This window comes from Schistocerca piceifrons, chromosome X, assembly GCF_021461385.2.
Source record: "Schistocerca piceifrons isolate TAMUIC-IGC-003096 chromosome X, iqSchPice1.1, whole genome shotgun sequence".
Classification (NCBI taxonomy): Eukaryota; Metazoa; Arthropoda; class Insecta; order Orthoptera; family Acrididae; genus Schistocerca; species Schistocerca piceifrons.
The window spans coordinates 52,798,725-52,820,354 of record NC_060149.1 but is presented as its reverse complement, the minus strand read 5'-3'; the positions used below and the strand labels follow the sequence as shown (position 1 = coordinate 52,820,354).

Below are 21,630 nucleotides of genomic sequence, written 5' to 3'. Positions count from 1 at the left end.
GTGTGCTCACTGATACTGCATGCACTTTGCATGTGTCTGACTAACAGTCATGCCTCGCCAAATGGCAATACTATCGCCTGGATGGGTTTACATCAATAGTAGGTCAGTGGTTATACTGTGGTGGCTGATCAGCGTAAATGTCTCAGTTCACACTATCTTCAAAATATGCATTTACCCCCCCAAATGTCCACAACATGCAAATATTCATGCAACATGGATTTGCATGGAAATCTAGACTCTAGTTATTACATTCCCACTTCAGAAAGTGAAAAATTCACATATATTGGTGAAAAATCATCTAAATAACAAGAGACTTTCAAACATGCACTTTGTAGTTATAGAATTAATTAATGCTGGCTCACAAACTTTACATTCATTTCTTCCAAACATTTCCATTATGGAAAAAAAATGCAAATGATCCTACAAACAAGGATAAATAATATTTCACTGAATCTGAGAAAAATGTTAGCTCCATGGTATACAAAGCAAAGTCCACAGCATTATCCTGTCAATATTTACAGAAATCACATACGTGAAAAACTAACTGCAACCATGATTACAGCATAGGTGTATTGAATATATACCTGATTCATTGTGATCCATGGGCCACCTGCTGGGTTTAAAAAATTTCCTCTCCTTAGGTGATTCTGCATGTGGTTCATCTGTTAGAGAATACAACACTGGTCAATGTAACTATGCAATTATCAAAAACATTCTTTTACTTTTGTAAACAAAAGAAATGAACAGAATGAAATATCATAGCTATGTGAATTGCAGAAATGAACATTATCAGGTGCAGCTTATGTAAATTAGGATAATAAAACCCAAATCATCAAAACAATAATAATAACAATCATCATCATCATCATCAACAACAACAACAACAACAATGCTGTTCTGATAAGTACTGCCAAATGCATTATCATAAAAAACAGACATGTACTGCAAGCTGCCACCTCTCCAGGCTGCTGGCAACACAATCACATATATGCAGGGCAACATCAAATATAAGCAAACCATGTTTGTCATCAGCCCCATCTCAGATATCTGCCACAGTAATATATGGCAAGAGCCTCGCCACTAGAGGTGTGAATGGCACTGCATCTAGTGCTGCAATCATGGCCACTGGTTCTCTTCTACAGATCTTGCATGCTGACCATCATGGAGGTATTCTTCTGCTGAGCTGAGCAGCTTTAAAGGACATTGCTCAGCCACCAGAGTCAGTCTGCACCGGGAGTTATTCCAGGTCACAGAGCCAACTGTTATTTCCAGTCCTTCAATCAGTGCTCCCTCTACCCAGTGCTGTCATACACTTGGACTCATGTAAGAATCTTCACTCCATATCCTGTCTGAGTTCCCCATATTGGTTGCTGAAGTCTTTGCTCCAAACCTTTACTTTGCATCCTGTCCTAGCTGTCGCTCTGCATCTCGTCCAAGTTCACCATAATTGGCCTTCCATCAAATGCACCTATGGCCCGCCTACCACTTCAGGGAGCCATGTCTCTGAGACGGCCACATCTACCTTCAATCAGCTATGAGCTTCGGCCTCATTGGGGCCTCCTCCTGGACCCTCTTCAATCTAACTACTCTCCACCAATATGGCTGCATCAATGTCACCTTTGTAAGAAGTTTCTTAGTACAAAGTAAGTGACTGTGAGTGGATACCAAATAGCATGTATTTAAGTCTGAATGATTGTTTTGTTTGTTATATTCAGTTTGAGTATAAAATAAAGTTCATTTTTATTTCTTGCTAGCTGGGGCACATTATTTAGTTTGTCGTTAGCAGTGGTTGCTTCTGCCTGTTAATGTATAAGTTGATTCTTTTCACATCCCTGAAGGCTCTCCTGCATGATGGGATTTACAGAACATGATATGTGAATGAATGATTGAATAGATGCACTGTCAGGCTTGCATCTACATCTACATCTATATCTACACCTACATATATACCCCGCAAGCCAGGGTACAGTGCATGGTGGAGGGTACCCTGTTCCACAACTAGTTGTTTCCTTTCCTGTTCCACTCGCAGATAGAGCAAGGGAAAAAACTACTGTCCATATGCCACTGAATGATCCCTAATTTCTCTTATGTTATCTTCATCATCCCAACGTGAAATGTATGTAGGCAGCAGTACGATTATTCTGCAGTCAGCTTCAAATGCTGGTTCTCTAAACTTTCTCTGCAGTGTTCGTCAAAATGACTGTCTTCTTCCCTCCAGGGATTCCCACTTGAGCTCCGGAAGCATATCTGTAGCACTTGCATGCTGATCGAACCTACTGGTAACAAATCTAGCAACTCGCCTCTGAATTGCTTCAATGTCTTCTTTCAATCCAACTTGGTGCTGATCCCAAACACTAGAGCAGTTCTCAAGAACAGGTCACATTGGTGTCCTATATGCAATCTCCTTCAAGGATGAACTACACTTTCCCAAACTACTCCCAATAAATCAAAGTTGACCATTCACCTTCACTACCACAGTCCTCACATGCTCATTCCAATTCATATTGCTTTGCAACATTACACCCAGATATTTAAATGATGTGACTGTGTCAAGCAGGACACTACTAATGCTGTATCCAAAAATTACAATGGTTTTTCCTACTCATCCACACTAACTTACATTTTTCTACATTATGAGCCAGTTGCCAATCATCACACGAAATTTTGTTTAGGTCATCTTGCATCAACCTACAGTCACTTATCTTTGACACCTTTCTGTACACCACAGCATCATCAGCGAACAACTGCAGATTGCTGCCCACCCTGTCTGCCAGATCATTTATGTATATATAATATAGCAGTGGTCCTATCACATTTCCCTGGGGCACTCCTGATATTACCCCCGTCTCTGACAAACACTCGCCATCGAGGACAACATACTGGGTTCTATTACTTAAAAAGTCTTTGAGCCAGTCACATATCTGGGAGCCTATTCTGTATGCACGTACCTGCATCAACACTTTAGGGAAGACAGAATGCGCCAGCTGCTGACTGGTTGAGGCAAGTTGCAGGAGTTTTGAAATTTAGTTGACATTAAATAGTGATGGTTCCTTTTTTTAACTGGATTGTACAAAGTAAGGTTAGTTGGTTGGTTTAAAGGTGGGAGAAGGGACCAAACTACAAGGTCATTGGTCCCTTGTTCATAATAAAACAATGCCACAACTTTAAGAATAAAACTGACGAAACATGTAACACAAAACGGAAAGAAAGGAAAAGCCACAAGAACGAAGGAAAGGCAAAGAATACTATAAGGAACAAAAGAGGACAAGAAAACAACAGAGAGATGCTAGAAACAGAAGAGAGTAAAACATGAAAGCAGATTACAGTGGCTGGCCAGCCACAGAATAAAAAAGGAAAGCCAGTCACTCTGCAACATATTAAAACCTCCACCCTAAAAGCACTAGGGTGGAGGACACAGAGGGACAAAGGACATGCGCTACAACCTACATAGAAGAATAAAACCCACTCCCACAGATAAAACATAAAACTAAATCTGCTGTGGAAGCATTGTTGCCCAACAAAGAAGGCAGGGTGCTGGGAAAGTTAAAAGTCTGCCACAGAGTGGCTAAAAGTGGGCAGTCCAGCAAGAGGTGGACGACTGTCATTTGGGAGCCACAGCAACACTGAGGTGGGTCCTTGTAATGGAGTAGGTAACCGTGCGTTAGCCACGCATGGCCAATGCGGAGCCGGCAGAGGACAACTGGTTCCCAGCAAGAGGCCTGAATGGAAGACTTCCACACATTTAATGTCTCCTTAATGACACGCAGTTTGTTGTGCATGCTGTTATGCCATTCCGTCTGCCAAAGCTGGAAAACCTGTGGTGTAAGACAGAACGCAGGTCAGCTTCAGAGTTGCCTATCTCCAGAAGCAGTTTCCGTGTCGCCTGTTTGGCCAGCCTGTTGGCATGTTCGTTGCCGGAGATTTCGATGTGTCCTGGAGTCCACACAAACACCATGGAATGGCGGGACTGTTCCAGGGCATAGATGGTAGCACTGGTTGATAGCTTGTAGGCTGATCCATGAGTCAGTACACAGGAGAAATGTCTGACCAGGGCATGAGCGGATGTACTCAAGAGCATGAGATATGGCTGGCAGCTCTGCAGTAAAAACACTGCAGCCAACTGGCAAGGAGTGCTGCTCAATATGTCCTCCATGAACATATGCTAAACCTACGTGACTATCAGCCATTTAGCCGTTGGTGTAAAGCGCTTCAGAGCCCCGGAACACATAAAGAATTGAGAGGAAGTGACAGCAGAGAGTGGCAGGGTTACCGGAGTCCTTATGGCCATGCTAAAGGTCCAGACGAAGCCTCAGCCGAGGCCAAGATCATGGAGGCATACGTGAATGGACCGCAAGTAGAAGTGGTAAAGGGAAGGACTCCAGTTCGAAGGGAAGGGACCACACACGAACCGCAATCATTAGCCCCAATCTGGGCCGCCAATGCAGGAGATTGACTGCCGCAGCTGGGAAAAGCAGATGGTAATTTGGATGCCCAGGGGAACTATGAATGTGTGCTGGGTAACTGGCGAGTAGTTGTGCACTTCTGATCTGCAGTGGAGGGAGACCAGGCTCCCCCAGTACGCTGATCACTGGACTCATCCTAAAAGCTCCTGTCGCTAATCGAACTCCACAATGATGCACAGGGTCGAGTAAATGCAATGCTGAAAGCACTGCCGAAACATAAACCGCATTCCCATAGTCAATTCAGGATTGAACATGGGCTCTGTAGAGCGGCAGCAGTGTACAGCGATCTGCACACCAATTGGTGTTGCTCAACAACGGAGGGCATTGAGGTGCTGCCAGCACTTCTTCTTAAGCTCATGAAGATGAGGGAGTCAAGTCACTCGAGTATCAAAAACCAGTCCTAGGAATTGATATGTCTCCACTATAGTGAGTGGATGGTCATTAAGATAAAGTGTGGGTTCCAGTGTGGGTTCCGGATGAATGGTATGATGCCGACAAAAGTGCATGACACACGACTTTGTGGCTGAAACCTGGAAGCCGTGGGACAGAGCCCATGATTGCGCCTTGTGGATGGCTCCCTGGAGGCACCACTCAGCAACAACAATACTGGAGCAGCAGTACGAAATGCATAAGTTGGCTGCATACAGTGAAGGTGAGACAGAGGGCCCGACAGCTGCTGCTAGACCATTAATGGCCACTAAAAGTAGAGAGACACTCAATACAGAGCCATGCGGGACTCCGTTCTACTGGATATGGATGGAACTATGGGAATCACCAACTTGGACTTGGAAAGTATGGAGCGACAGGAAGTTTTGGATAAAATCAGGAGTGGTCCCCAGAGACCCCACTCACACAATGTAGCAAGGATATGAAGTTGCCAAGTCATGTCGTATGCTTTACGTAAGTCAAAAAAGATGGTAATCAGATGTTGCCATCTGCAAAAGGCGGCTCGGATGGCAGACTTGATGGACACAAGATTATCAGTGGTAGAACGACCCTGGCGGAAGCTGCCCTGACATGGAACCGCCAAGCCACGTGACTCCAGGACCCAGTCCAGCAGCCGACATACTATACGTTCCAGCGGCTTACAAAGAATGTTGGTGAGGCTGATGGGCTGATAGCTATCCACATCAAGCGGGTTTTTACTGGGTTTGAGCACTGGAATGATGGTGCTCTCCCGCCATTGCAATGGAAAGACGCCTTTGCACCAGTTGAAGATGATGAGAAGATGTCACTTGTAGTCAGATGAGAGATGTTTAATCATCTGGCTGTGGATGTGATCAGGCCCAGGAGTTGTGTCGGGGCAATGTGCAAGGGCACTGAGGAGCTCCCACACTAAAAATGGAGTGTTATAGGATTCACTGCAGCATGTAGTGAATGAGAGGACATTCCCTTCCAGCTGCCGTTTGAGTGTGGTAAAGGCTGGGGCATAATTCTCTGACGCACAGGCTCGATCAAAGTGGTCAGCAATCGCTTTTGTGTTGGTACATAATTTGGCATTTATGGTAACACCAGGGACAGATGTTGGGGCCTGGTACCTGAAAAGACGTTCGATCTTTGCCCAGACTTGGGAAGGTGACGTGTGGTGTGACACCCAATGGTGGAGACGTATCTCTCCCAACACCACTTCTTCCATTGTTTGATAAGGTAGTGAACATGGGCAAGGAGGCATTTAAAAGCTATGAGGTGCTCCAGGGAAGGGTGCCGATTATTCCACTGTAGAGCTTGCCGACGCTCCTTAATTGCTTCAGCAACTTTCGGCGACCACCAAGGGACTGCATTATGCCTCGGGCACCCTAAAGAGTGAGGGATCGCGTTTTCTGTCACAGAAACAATTGTGCTAGTCACCTGCTCAACCATCACATCGATTTTACCGTGTGGGGGAAATTCAGTGGTGACAGCAGAGGTGCAAGTTCCCCAGTCTGCCCTATTCGAAGCATATCTGTGCAGGCGCCCACGTGATTGATGCTGGGTCAGTGACAGGAAGATGGGGTAGTGATCACTACGACACAAGACGTCATTTGCTCTCCAGTGGATAGATGGGAGAAGTCCTGGGCAGCAAATTGATAAATCAATGGCCAGGTAACTACCACCAGCCCCCGTATTTAAGAGGCAGAGGCCGAATTGCGACTGTAGAGTTTTGACATCTGTGTCACAGCCAGTAATCATGGTACCACCCCACAAGGGGTTATGGGCATTAAAACCTCCCAGAAGTAGGAAAGGATTGGAGTTCATCAATCAGTGTAGCTAATACATTCAGGGGTACTCCACCATCTGGAGGAAGATATACATTGCAGACAGTTATTTCCTGTGTCATCCTTATTCTGACAGCCACAGCTTCAAGAGGGGTTTGAAGGGGCACATGTTCAGTACAGACCGACTTTAGGACATAAACGCAAACTCCACCTGACACTTGATTATAGTCGCTACGATTCTTGTAATATTCCGTATAGCCGTGGAGGGCAGGGGTCTGCATTGCTGGGAAACAGGTTTCCTGGAGGGCAATGCAGACAGCAGGAGTAAAGCATAACAGTTGCTGTAACTCAGCCAGGCGGTGGAAAAAACCACTGCAATTTCACTGGAGGATGACATCGTGAGACTGGGAAGTCACGGAACATTCAGTGAGGCAGTTTACACCTCAGAGTCACCTGCTGACACTGATTTATTGCCTGAGCAGTCTATATCCATTGTGTCTGAGGGTCTGGCGAGATCTAGGTCCTCAGCAGATGCCAAAATATCCACCACATCCTCAGCCACAGAGCTTGCAGGTAGCGGTGGTGTGGGTGCCACCGCAATTTCTTTGGTCTTAGGGGTTTCCTTTTTGCATTTCTCTCGCTGCTCCTTGGGTTTCCCTGGCTGGGAGGACTTCACTGGCTCAGTCTCTGGGACTGAGGATGAGCGTGAAGCCCTATAACCAGCTGCTTTTGAGCTCTTCGGCCACTGGTGGGTCTCGTCTTCCACACTAGAACAAACCCAAGGGACCCCTTCCTAGCAAGAGAAACCAAAGAAGACTTATGCTTCTTCGGCATAGAAGTGGGGACGGATGTCCCCGATGGTTGGGTGGGGTGGGGTGTTGCTCCCAAAGTAGGTGGTGCAGGAGCAACAGGGAGGGAAATGCCCCCCATCAAGGGGGCAGGTCTAGTCTTCCGGCTCTCAGAGGTGCCCCGGGCTGGCGGAGCTAATGGTGCCAGAACTGTTGTAGTGGCGGCGTAAGATGATGTCATATGCACAGGATGCAGGCGTTCAAATTTTCTCTTAGCCTCACTGTAGGTCAGTCTGTCCAGGGTCTTGTACTCCATGATTTTCCTTTCTTTCTGGAGAATCCTACAGCCAGCTGAGCAAGGCAAATAGTGCTCTCTGCAGTTGACACAGATGGGAGGTGGGGCACATGGAGTATTGGGATGTGATTTGCATCCACAATCTCGGCATGTGGTGCTGGAAGTGCAGCAGGTAGACATATGGCTGAACTTCCAACACTTAAAGCACCACACTGGGGGAGGGATATAGGGCATTACATCACACTAGTAGACCATCACCTTGACCTTCTCGGGCAATGTATCACCCTAAAAGGCCAAGATGAAGGCACCGGTGTACACCTCGCTGCTCTAAATTGGTGGGCAGTTCACTGTCGGACTGCAAAAGAAGGTCTCTGTGAAATATGATACCCTGGACCATATTTAAGCTCTTATGGGGCATGATGGTTACAGAAACATCCCCCAGCTTGTCACAAGCGACTAACACCTGAGACTGGGCAGTGGATGCTGTTTTGATTAAGACTGACCCAGATCTCACTTTGGACAAGCCCTCCACCTTCCCTACCTTGTCCTCTAAATGCTCAACAAAAAACTGAGGCTTCATCGTCATGAAAGATTCCGAATCAGCTCTCAAAAATACAAGGTACTGGGGCGAATAAAATCCGCTGCTGTCCTTAGCCTGACATTTCTCCCATGGTGTGGCCAGGGAGGGGAAAAATTTGGGGTCATACTTGTGTGCGTTGAATTGAGCTCATGATCACTTACAGGCTGCTGATGTTTCACCACCAGCAAGAGATGTTGGACTACGCTTCATTGCGTGTTATCTGCCCTGATGCCACCCACGCCGACCAGGAGCCCTCCCCATGGGCGCCACCCAGCCGCACCAAAGGCCACCTGGCAGGATGGCCATTTCCGGGAGTCCCGATGCCTAACGGGAATGGGAATCTACCCCTTGGCAAACGTGGGGAGTTAATGGTGCAGGTATCAGCAGAGCAATCGCTGTGTGGTCAGGGGGCTACAACCAACAGGGTGCATGGCGGCCCCACCACAACGTACTGGCTACTGTGCTGGATATCAAGTGCAAAGAAGGCCATGGTCATCGTCAACATAGAAATCGACACTACATAATGCATGGTGGAAAACGCACCCAGGAAGGTGTCCTCATCCAAGAGATGGAGAATGGGCAGGACTGCAATGCGATGATGAGAAAGTGGGCTAAAGATCTCAATGGATGATGGACACGATGTCCCTTGTAAGGCACCGTTCCCCAATTGGCTCGCTCTTCGGGAAAATTTTGAAGGCTGGAGGTCAAACTCTACAGGGGACCATCACATAAAGGCTGAAATATGCGAAACTCCTTTTAGTCACCTCATACAACAGGTAGGAATACCTTGGGCCTATTCTAACCCCCAAACCCACAGGGGTGTCATACAAAGTAAATTGAAGCACTATATATAAAAGAAATTAGCATGTCTGTTGCCTTTATGATTTCTATAATGTCTTTCAGTTATTCTTGAAAGTATATGAAAGAGCCAATAACTCAAGAAGCTAGCAGAAAGGTAGCAAGAGTAGTTTGGATCAAGAGTTGCAGAGAAGACAAGGTATAGAATGTATGGCTTGCCACTGGATGCAGTTACTAGCAAAAAGGAAGACAGTAGTATAATGCTGTTATTAAAGGATACATCAGCTGGATTCAAGCACAAACTGGTCAGGGTTTAACCTTGTATAGAACAAATGGGTGGTGTTTCTTCTCAGTAAACAACCAACGAAAAGCATACTGTGATAGCACACAAGACTATTTGTGAAATACACTATCACAGGCTGCAGACGAGCACACTGGTTCAAATGAAATTTGCTGGTGCTTCACAGGATAATGTGGTAAAATACAAATGAAAATTAATATTTGTTGGTATTTTGCTTTTTTTATCATTCATGGTATATTTAGGAAATTTGTCATCATCCTGTTATCCTGATAGTGCAGAAAGCACCAGTTACTAGGTCTAACTATATTGAAAGTAGTTGCCAGATAATTCTGACGGATTCCCCCCCCCCCCCCCCCCCTTTTCCAGGCTCTACAACCCTTAATAAGCCTTGGCCTGCTCTAGGACATAATTCCACTCCTCCCTCTCCAGCACCTTGCATCTCCATCCTCTGACAATTTTTAAATCACCTTTTATGTCATCCAAGCATCAAAGTCTTTGTCTTCCCTGCTTCTTCGTCCCACTGGGTTTTACAAGCAGCACTATTTTTGTTGGATCCTCATGTTCTATGTGAAAAACAAGACTGATTCATTTCAGGCAGTTAATTTTAATGAACTTTACGATTTCAAGACCTTTCTATAATCTGTAAAGTACAAAATTATAACATCTGTGCCATGCTCCACCTTCATTAATTGCCCCATAGATTTTGCGTAACACCTTTCGTTCAAAATATCTCATTAGCTTTTCACATTATTGTGTCTGTGTCCAGGTTTCTGAGCTGTATATTAATAATGGATGTATGAAAGTCTTATACAGCTAACACTTTGCTCTTCTGGACAAATTTCTGGACTTATGTCATGGGGCCATCCCATAATAGCTAGGTGGATTCACCACTTTATTTTCATGCTAATATCATTCTGTGATGTTCCCAATGTTCCCAGATAGACAAATTCACTAACAGATTCTATTTATTTGCATGTATTTGGTTTTATTGATGTTCACTTCCAGTCCCATTTCTATTGCTGTTACCACCAATGCCATGTATGTTTCTTTATCAGCTATCTTGCAATACTATTCACATCATCTGAATAGGCCAAAAGCTGCACCGCTCTATTGTATATTGTGCCTATTGTGTTGATTTGAGCTGTCCTTATTACCTTCTCTAGTGCTCTGTTAAAAACGATACATGAGAGTTCAGAAACTAAATGCCGCTTTATTTACCATTAGAACAGTATCTGAAATAAGTGACATTTCAACACGAAAAGTAGTCTACTTTGCATATTTTCATATGCTTATGTCATATGGTATTATTTTTTGGGGTAATTCTTCTGATTCAAAAAGGGTATTTTTGGCTAAAAAACGGGCTGTTCGAGCTATGTGTGGTGTAAGTTCGAGAACCTCTTGTAGACCCCTATTCAATAGTCTGGGAATTCTGACATTGCCCTCACAGTATATATTTTCTTTAATGTCGTTTGCTGTTAGCAATATTAGCTTATTCCCAAGAGTTAGCAGCTTTCACTCAGTTAATACTAGGCAGAAATCAAATCTGCATGTGGAATGCACTTCCTTGACTCTTGTGCAGAAAGGAGTGCAGTATTCTGCTGCATCCATTTTCAATAAGCTACCACAAGAACTCAAAAATCTTAGCAGTAGCCCAAACGCTTTTAAGTCTAAACTGAAGAGTTTCCTCATGGCTCACTCCTTCTATTCTGTCGAGGAGCTCCTGGAAGAGCTAAAAAATTAAGCAAATTCCAGTGTTACATTCTTGATTTTCTTTATTTAAACTAACAATGTGTCACCTGAATATGTTTCTTATATTTCATTTTATCTGTTTCTACAATCGTGTTATAATTTCATGTATTGACTTGTTCCATGACCATGGAGACTTCTCCTTAATGTGGTCCCACGGAACAATAAATAAATAAATCCTCTTGCCTCAGTCCACAGTTAGTTTCACAACTAGGTGTTAACTTTCTTGCATCCATACTTTACATTTTTTTTCCATAGTCAAACTTAGGCATCTAAAATGTTGTGGTATGCTCAGTTCATTCATGGCTTCAATAAGCTAATTTCTTTTAATGGTGTCATATGCTGCTTTAAAATCAACAAATATATGATATGTTTCTATATTGTTTTCCCTCGTTCTTTCTAATATCTGCCTCAGGGTGGGTAAATGGTCAACAGTTGATTTACCTGATCTAAAGCCTGTCTGATATCTCCCAACTGCCTTTTCTGCAAAAGGTTGCCAGACAATTCTGCTGGGTCCTGAATTTAAAAATCTTATGCGCCTTTGTCCAGTGATAGCCTATGAAGCAATATAGTCAATGCAACCATAATCAGAACATTCTTTCAACATGGTCATTTAAATCTGTATTGCTTCATTGATCACCATGGAATTAACTGTTGAATTCGTGCATTTTGCACCAATTTTTTGATTTAAAACTTGAAGTTGCATTAATCCTTTCCCTCCAACACTGGGAAAGCAAACATACTTTCTAAGAGTCAATTTTTTTCTTTTTCTCTCTTTAATTCAGAAATGAGCAATTAATTTCATGGGTAGCTGAATATCACACACACATATTTATTTTCACAGTTTTACAAAACAATTACTTACAATTTCTTGGATGTGTGATTACTTTTGGAAACAATTAATAATACACAAAAACAGATATTGCACTCTGAGGACCAATATCTTGTATTCTTCCCTTTTTTTGCACCAACTGAGTATTAAAAAGCCCATAGCAATACTTTGATGCTTTTATTTCCCACCAAGTATTGGTGGAACAGATGAATATAAACAGGCATTATCAGAACAAAAAAGTACTCAAACTTCATTATCACTTATACCACTGTCTACATCATTGAAACTATGATCTTCATCTTCACTTTCTAGTGTGTTAAGTAACTCATTTAATGCAGAACTTCTCTTTCAATATGCCCAACATAAGACAAAGAAGGCATTCTGTACACTGAATCACTTGAACAACAATGAACAACACAGTAAAACAAAGCAGTTTTTTCTTTTCTTTTCTCTCTCTCTTCTTCTTCAATTTTTCCCCCCTTAGAATGAAGTAAAAAGACCTAGCATCAAACAGTACTTATAAGGGCAAGCCAATATGAGAAACCACTTTAAGACAAGTGTAGCACATGAAATTGAAAAGTGAAACCATATATTTACGGGTGTACCACCCAATGCATAGCAATTCCCACTCGTATATACATGGGTGAATCAGGGAAATGGTTAAATGCTAGGTTTACCTTCAACTACATATGTAAATATATATATAATTTAGAGTAAGGAACACAATTTTTAAATGTTGCATTCAGAATCTGTTTTTCACTCTGCAGGAGAGCGCACAGGGTTTTGAAACTTACTTGCAGATTAAACTGTGTGCCAGACTTCGTTGGAAAGCTAACAAGGTTCGCTGTCTTTTTTTATGTATCTATTAACAATCTAGCATCTCTGCTGTATAGTGGGTTAATACCTTTACTCCTTAAATTATTCATAATGTTATTACTAGAACCAAATTTTTCATGCACTATTAAATTTTATTGCATGCCAGCATTCATCCACTACCATGTCATTAAAATGCACAAGGCAACAAAAAAATAAATAAATAAATAAAAATATGCAGTATTCAGTTCTATATTTATTTCTACTTTCTTCTAAATTAGTGCACAATAACCAATCCTCCCACTTTTCTTTACTTAGGCTCATGCGTTTACCACACAGAACATTTTTGTCCACAGAAAATAGCCTCTCTACGTCATAAGTAGTGAGAAGTGCATACTTAAGTGAAGAAATTTTGGATGAAATCAGATCAAGTTGACAGTCTTTCACACTTCTTCCACAAGATATTTTTCTATAACTTCATAAAATCAAAACCAGAATTTGATGTGACAACTTTGTTTATCTTAAAAGCTGCAACACACACTTCTCCACAGTATGACTGAAAAGATTTTTCAACCTCTTCATAACTGTGTGCAATTCCTCCTGCAGATTACAACTTCATTATTGTCAAAGGAAAATGCACAAATATTGATTTCTGAACCTGCTTTCTTAAATGCTAGGTCTGCATCTTTAACACAAGCTGCACTGGTGCATTCTAAAGTATCTACAACCCAAAAATGGAGAGGGAAAAAAAAGATCTAGGTTGCAGTAACTTTATGGCTTCTCCATAGAATACACAATAGAGATGTCAGTATCATAGATCTGTGGCACTTCATGGTTTCTCACCGACAAATTAATCAAAATTATCATGTAAAATAGGTTTGGTGTCAAAGCTAAACCTGGGAGCATATTACTAAATGCAGCAACATGGACAGGTGCATTTAAGAATACCTCCAATTGGAAAAAAATCAGCATATTACTTAATTAATGCTGTCAGTAGTATCAAATGTCTGTATTTTGTGCACCCATTTACCCTGTTTTTATTAGCATATTCACACTGTCAAATTTTAGACTATCATTTCAGCTACACAAAGTACATGGGCAAAACATGTAATGGTGGTTTAGACCAGGATAAAATATTTTAAATGCTTTCCTGGTGTCTGTCACACATGGGGCACCAGCATTGTATAACAACAACAGGATATTTTTTCGATTTAAATTTATTGGCATGAAGTACACTGACTTTTACCAATGTCTACAGTGTTGAACTATGGCACTTGAGCTCACTATGAAGTTCACAGATTGTAACAAATTCACAAAATTACTCATGTTCTGCACTTTAGGTGTAATTCATACAAATAAATCAATGAAAGAGCCTATCAATATGTTATTGCAAAATATAAACAAAGGCCACAAAAGCAATGTAATATGCATTATAAACATTAATGAACATAAAGAGTCCCGACAACAAGAAACCTTTATTTTTGTGGTTAATAGTTTTGGTCAGTTGCTGAACATCTTCAGACACCATACCATGTTGGTAGGCAGTTTCAGCAAACAGAGCAGATTGTATGAAGTCTGAAGATGCTCAATAACTGACCGAAACTGTTTGCCACAAAAATAAAGGATTCTTGTGGTTGAGACTGTTTATGTTCATTTTAAAGAACTAAGAAAAACAGTTTTTCTCCATGAGAAATGCTCTCAAAGTTTCATTATAAATGTCTATCCATGTAATCTTCAAAATATGCCTTTAAACTCCAAATGGCCACATATACAAAAATTCATGCAACATTCATTTGCATGGAAATCTGGATAATTTGAAATACAATCATCTAAATAACAAGGGGCTTTCAAACATAAACTTTGTATGTATAGAATTAACTAATGCTGGCTCCAAAATTTCACATTCATTTTTTTCCTAACAGTTTCATTAAAAAAAGAATCAAATGATCCTACTAAGAAAGACAAATAATATGTAACTGAATTTGAGAAAAAAATCACATAAGTGAAAAACTAATTGCAAATCATGACTACAACATAGATGTACTGAATATGTACCCAATTCACTGTGATCTGTGGGCCACCTGTCGGGTTCAACATATTCCTTCTGTTTAGATGGTTCAGCACATGGTTCACCTGTTAGAAAAAACAACATTGGTCAATGTAACTATGCAGCTATCAACTATCAACAACATTTTTTTTTACTTTTGTAAACAAACAAATATCATAGCCTTTGTGAATGGCAGAAATGAACAATACCTGTTGAAATTTACGTAAATTATGATTATGAACCCTAAAATCATCACCACCATCATCATAAAAAACAGCAACAACAACAACATTCCTATTCTGTTAAGTACTGCCAAGTGCATTATCACAATTACAAATATGCATCAGAGCATATGTGGCTTTCCTGAAGATAAAATAGTGTACAAGTTGGGAAGGTTATAGATGCTTTGTTACTTAGAAGCCTTCCTGTGTCCATTTCCTCCTCATCTTTTGACAAATACTAGGTCCAAACATTTAATTCTGCAGTGCCTTGTTCTCAACATACATACTGGAGGAATCATCAACAGGTGAGTAAGCCTTCTTGACAGCAATTCCTCGCTATATATCATCATTCATATGCTTCTCACATTTTAATGTTTTTAGCTACATTCTAAGACTGTACAGCCTACTTCTTCCCTGAATCATTTTCTGTCTTGTATGACCTTGAAGGAAACTACGTCATCCATTTCTAGGGTTCAAAGGTTCAAAATGAAGTTTTGTATTCTGGTGCAAATGAAGTAAAAGAATGGCACATTAATCACTACATCTAAAATTTAACAGAATACTCGGACTCAAGAATGTAATTCAAAGCTCTAATAACTGTATCACAGAGATCTTGATGTTGCTAGCATGCAGACAGCTGACTATGGTCTGTGTAAAGTTATATATCTGCTTTGTTTGAAATATTACATAGTATCGGGTCCTTAGTAGTATGGGGGGAGGAGGGGGGGGGGGGATGGAAGGAGTGAACTTATCTGAAGTAGTTGTTTTTTCTTCTTACATACATACAGAAATTAATCTAGAAGTAATTAACATAATTATCAGTTTGAGTAATTACGGATAGACATAATTTTTTGTTAGTATATATAGTGAAACTTCCTGGCAGATTAAAACTGTGTGCCCGATCGAGACTTGAACTTGGGACCTTTGCCTATCGCGGGCAGGTGCTCTACCATCTAAGCTACCGAAGCATGACTCACGCCCGGTACTCACAGCTTTACTTCTGCCAGTATCTCGTCTTTTACCTTCCAAACTTTACAGAAGCTCTCCTGCGAACCTTGTAGAACTAGCACTCCTGAAAGAAAGGATATAGCGGAGACATGGCTTAGCCATAGCCTGGGGGATGTTTCCAGAATGAGATTTTCACTCTGCAGCGGAGTGTGTGCTGATATGAAACTTCCTGGCAGATTAAAACTGTGTGCTAGTGCTAGTTCTGCAAGGTTCGCAGGAGAGCTTCTGTAAAGTTTGGAAGGTAGGAGACGAGATACTGGCAGAAGTAAAGCTGTGAGTACCGGGCGTGAATCGTGCTTCGGTAGCTCAGATGGTAGAGCACCTGCCCGCGAAAGGCAAAGGTCCCGAGTTCGAGTCTCGGTCGGGCACACAGTTTTAATCTGCCAGGAAGTTTCATATCAGCGCACACTCCACTGCAGAGTGAAAATCTCATTCTGGAAACATCCCCCAGGCTGTGGTTAAGCCCTGTCTCCGCTATATCCTTTCTTCCAGGAGTGCTAGTTCTGCAAGGTTCGCAGGAGAGCTTCTGTAAAGTTTGGAACTTAGGAGATGAGATACTGGCAGAAGTAAAGCTGTGAGTACCAGGCATGAGTCGTACTTCAGTAGCTCAGATGGTAGAGCACCTGCTCGCGAAAGGCAAAGGTCCCGAGTTCGAGTCTCGGTCGGGTGCACAGTTTTAATCTGCCAGGAAGTTTCATATCAGCGCACACTCCGCTGCAGAATGAAAATCTTATTCCAGTATATATAGTACCCACCTGTGATCCACCTGTATGGATCACAGACTTGCTGCACACAGCCACCTCTCCAGGTCACTGGAAACACCACCACACAGATGCAGGGTAAATTGTATAACCACAAATATTAGCAAACCATGTTTGTTGTCAGCCCCGTCTCTGAGAACCACCAGCCTCCCCACTGAAGGTGCTAGAGTCACTGCAATTTGTGTTGCAATCACGGGCAGTGGTTCTCTTCCACGGAGCATGTGCTCGCTGATCATCATGGAAGTATTCTTCTGTTGGGGGACTTTAAAGGCTATGTTCACTCAATGTCTTGTCCGGGTTTCCCGTATTGGCTGCTGATGTCATTGGTCTGAGCCTTGTTCTCTATACTGGCTGCTGATGTCTTTGGTCTGAGCCTTGTTCTCTATACTGGCTGCTGATGCCTCCATTCCACACTACATCCAAGCCATCAGTCTGCATCTCTTCAGAGTTCTCTATACTGGGCTCACAATCAGCTGCACCCATGGCATGTCTGTATGCAACCCACTGTCACTCCTTCCTCCACTTGCTGTGTCAGCAGTCCGTCTGACGGAGCCATCTGTCTGAGGCATTGATGTTCATCTTGAGTGGCCACAAGCTTCTGCCTCACCAGGATCTCCCTCCTGGACAACCTTCAAGCTCTACCGCTACCCACCAATGTGGATGCACCAACATCACCTGCATAAGAAGTCTCCTAGTGCTATGCCAGTGACTATCGGTGGATTGGTATTAAGCAGCATGTTTTTTTTTTTCCAGTTTGAGTATAAAATGAAGTCCATTTACTTCTTGGTAGCTGGGGCACATTATTTGGTTTGCACTCAGCAGTGGTTGCCTCTGCCTGCTAATAACTTGACCTGTTTCACATCCCTGAAGGCTCTCCTGCATGAGGGGATTTACAGAACATCATTTGTGAATGGATGAATGAATCAATAATTGCATGCATGCACTATCACTCTTGCATCAACACTTTAGAGAAGACAGAACATGTGAGCTGCCAGTTGGTTCAGGCAGGTGGAGGGAGTTTCGAAATTCAATTGCCATTAAATACTGAAGACCACTGCACTCTCCCTTTTTTTCCAAAAATTGGGTTGTACAAAGTAAATTGAAACACTTGTATATAAAAGGCATGTGCATGTCTGCCATCTTTATGATTTCTATAATTATTGAACCAGCATTTAAGTCATACATAGAAGTACAAGAAAACATCAATAACTGAATAAGCTAACAGGGAGATAGCAGGAATGTTTTGGGTAAAGTGTTGCAGAGAATGCAAAGAAGAGAACGTACTGCTTATCACTGGATGAAGTAACTGGTGATAAGGAAAGATAGCAATATAATGCAGTTAATAACACATACAACAGCTTGACTGAATCAGGAACTGATCAAGATGTAACCTTGTATAAAACAAATGGGTGGTGTTTCTTCTCACAAAACTTCAATAGAAAACCATATTGTGATGGTATGCAAGACTGTTTGTGAAATTTGCTATCGCAGACAACAGATGGGCACACTGGCTCATATGAAGAACTGTACCAATTTGCTGGTGGTTCACATGGTAATGTGGTAAAATACAAAGGAAAATTAATGTTTGCTGATGTTTTATTTTTTTTATAATTTATGATATGTTTAGAAAATTTGTCACTGACCTGTCCTGTTAATGGTGCAAGTACGAAAGACAAACCACTCAGTAACTAGGTCTAATTATAGTGAAAGTAGTCACCAGACAATTCTGCTGGATTCTAAATTTTCAAACAGGCTATTTCTCACTGTGCCTTATCTTTTTTGCCATTTTCCAGTGACAACATCCATACTGTTTAACTATTCACCATGGAATTAACTGTTGAATTCAGCTGTTTTACTCTGATTTCTGTGTGTAAAACTGGAAGTTTCATTAACCCTTTCAATGTGGCATTGAGAAAATGGTGACAGAAACAGACATTCAAACAGTCTATTTTTTCTTTTTTCTTCTTCTCTCTTCAAGTCAGAAATAAGCATTTAGACTCATGGCTGTCTAAATATAACTCTCACATATTTACTTTTAACAGTTTTACAAAAAGCAGTTACTTAGAATTTCTTCAATGTATGATTACTTTTGAAAACTAATAATAGTACACAAACTAACATACCACTTTGAAAGCTAATATCTTTTGTGCTTCCTTCTTTTTGGAGCCAATTGATTATTGCTTTTATTTTCCTCCAGGCATGGGTGGAACAAATGAATATGAATTATCATGTAAGCACACATTATCAGAATGAACAAGTACTGGAGCTTCACTATCATTTATATCACTGTTTATGTCATTGAAACTATGATCTTTATAGTCTCTATGCTCAATGACTCATTTACCATTGAAATTTCTCTTTCACTGTGATCAATGTAAGATGAAGATGCCATCCTGTACACTGGTCCATGTGAACAACAATGAATGACACAGTACAACACAGCAGTGTTTTGGCTTGGAGTGAAGTAAACAGACCTAATAAAGAACAGAACTTATCAGGGAAAATCAGTATAGAAAACCAATTTAAAACAAGTGTAGCATATGAAACTGAAAATGAAACCTGATGTGTAAAAGGTATGAGAGAGGTAATGGTGGAGGTAAAGCTGCAAGGGCAAGTCATGTGTTGTGACCAGATGGCTCACGCTAAAAAGCTCAATTATGGACAAAGGATTGGGAATATCACCAGATATCAAAATAAAGAGATAGAAAAAGCTAAAACGCAATGTAAAATAAATTTTGAGAATGGATTTAGAAAACTCATTTCTTTGCTTTCATCAACATATTTGAATATTACTTTTTACTGGCCACCAAGTTTCAATTTTGGACAATTATGGGAATAATCATTACAATATTTTCTTCTTTGCTTTTATCTTGCCCACCAGTTTTGAAAAACAAACTGCTTCTTTATTTTAAAGATGTAACAGACACAGATGAAAGCTGTATCTGACAGAGTAAATGGCAATTAATGCTATTTTTAATCTCAGATCCTGACTGAAAGGGAGGAATTCAGTTTAAGCAATTCTGCACGGCAAGCCTAAGGTGCACGCACTGGTTGTGATCGTGTATGGAAGTGCATTAATTAAAAAAGTGAGCTTAATTCCATATTTGATGACAATCTACATCATCTACATCTACATGATTACTCTTCTATTCACAATAAAGTGCCTGGCAGGCAACCGTATCAAACTGAACAGCAATGGCTCACTCAGAAGGAACTGTGAAATATTTGAGATTGTAACTGCAGTGTGAATAGTGACTAAGGAACATAGGGACAGTTTACTTGAGCCTAAAGAGCAATAAATTCAGTGTTCATTTAAACTGTGTGTAATTTGAAGAGAGACTTTCCCTCATTTTAGTTTCGATGGGGCATGTGTCAGTAGATGCATGGTTAGAAACTTTAATAATCTGATGTATGTACCTTGGGCATAAGCCTGTCCTCCAGTTATATTCTCAGAATTCAAGTCCAATGCCTATTAATTCCGACAGTAAAATACCAAACTTTATATAAACAGAACTGCGAAAGGCTTACAAGTGGTGACTGCGACAGGACAAAACTGTTTAAATTTTTGTCTAGAACCTAGACAATACACTGCATTTTTGTTTTTGTACAAAAGCCACTAATAGCAGCATAGAATGTTGTCATTTAGAATGAATGTGCATGCATCAGGTTTCATCAGGATACCTGACCAAGTATTCGGTGAAAATTTGTTGAAGGAGATCCCATTAAGTATAAATGACATTCTTGTAACAAGTGAAACTTGGGAAAAACTTTTAAAGGGAGTTGTGAACTTGGCAGAGTGATGCTTGGTTTTCTAAATGTCAGAATTTGGGCATCAAGAGAGAAACTTTTTGGGGCATATTTATATTATTGAACCAGAAGAACTTAAACATAATCCAGACAGGCTGGAAGCAATGTCTCTGAGGATTCTAACATTGCTTTGCCTGGATGATAAAATATTGAACAGCAAGGCATACACAGACTGTTGAAAAAGAACAATGCATGGCCTTTGATGGTGAAATTTATGGAAGGTATCGCAAGAATTAGACAAATTGTATACTGCATCAATACTGTCGCACCCTGATATGGCTAAAATATTTTATCTACGCTGAGAAACACTGGATTATCATCAGCTGTACCAAAAAGAAGAAGACCAGCATGGAGTAATCATAACAGCAGCCTTTGGTAGTCGCATGTTGACATAGAATGAACAAAAACATCCAGTAACCAAAACAAGGTGTTAACTGCACTGTTTCGCTTTGCAAAGTTCCAATATTATCTTGCAGAACACAAATCAATTGTTGCAATAGACCATAAGGCTCTTTCATTCATGTTCACTTGTAAACTGTGATGGAGGATTGACTAGGAGGACACTTGCATTGCAAGACTTTGATTTCAAGGTACAGTATGTGTCAGGCATACAACAGCTGGCACCATAATGCACTGTCATATCTGCTGCCTAGCAGAACAATGAGAAGAATGGCAAGAAACATAAGAAGAGAACAAAAGAAGGGCAGCATACTGGTAGTAATTAAATGAATATATAGTTGTATGAGCCAGGAGAAAATTTGAGAATTTTATCTTCTAGATAATGGTGTTTTGTATTGCACAACAAATTTGAGTAAAGCAGAGTGGAGAGAGCAAATTCCAGATCCAGGTGTAGAGACGCTAGTGTGGTAAACACACCTTACTTGTGGACATCGCAGCTTAAAGAAATGCACAGAAAAAATCTAACACAGTTGCTGGTTTTTCAAAATCGCGATATAGTTAAAGAATTTACTTAAA

At 41.1% G+C, this 21,630-nt stretch overlaps 1 protein-coding gene across 1 annotated transcript in view; it reads right to left on the bottom strand.

Annotated features, from left to right (window-relative positions):
* LOC124721691 overlaps positions 1-21,630 on the bottom strand; it is an 888,717-nt gene that overhangs the window by 663,690 nt on the left and 203,397 nt on the right. Inside the window, exons 6-7 of the mRNA XM_047246771.1 lie at positions 14,867-14,944; positions 585-662 (exon numbers count right to left, since the gene is read on the bottom strand). Coding sequence (XP_047102727.1) covers positions 585-662; positions 14,867-14,944 — 156 coding nt within the window. The remainder of the gene's footprint in view (positions 1-584; positions 663-14,866; positions 14,945-21,630) is intronic.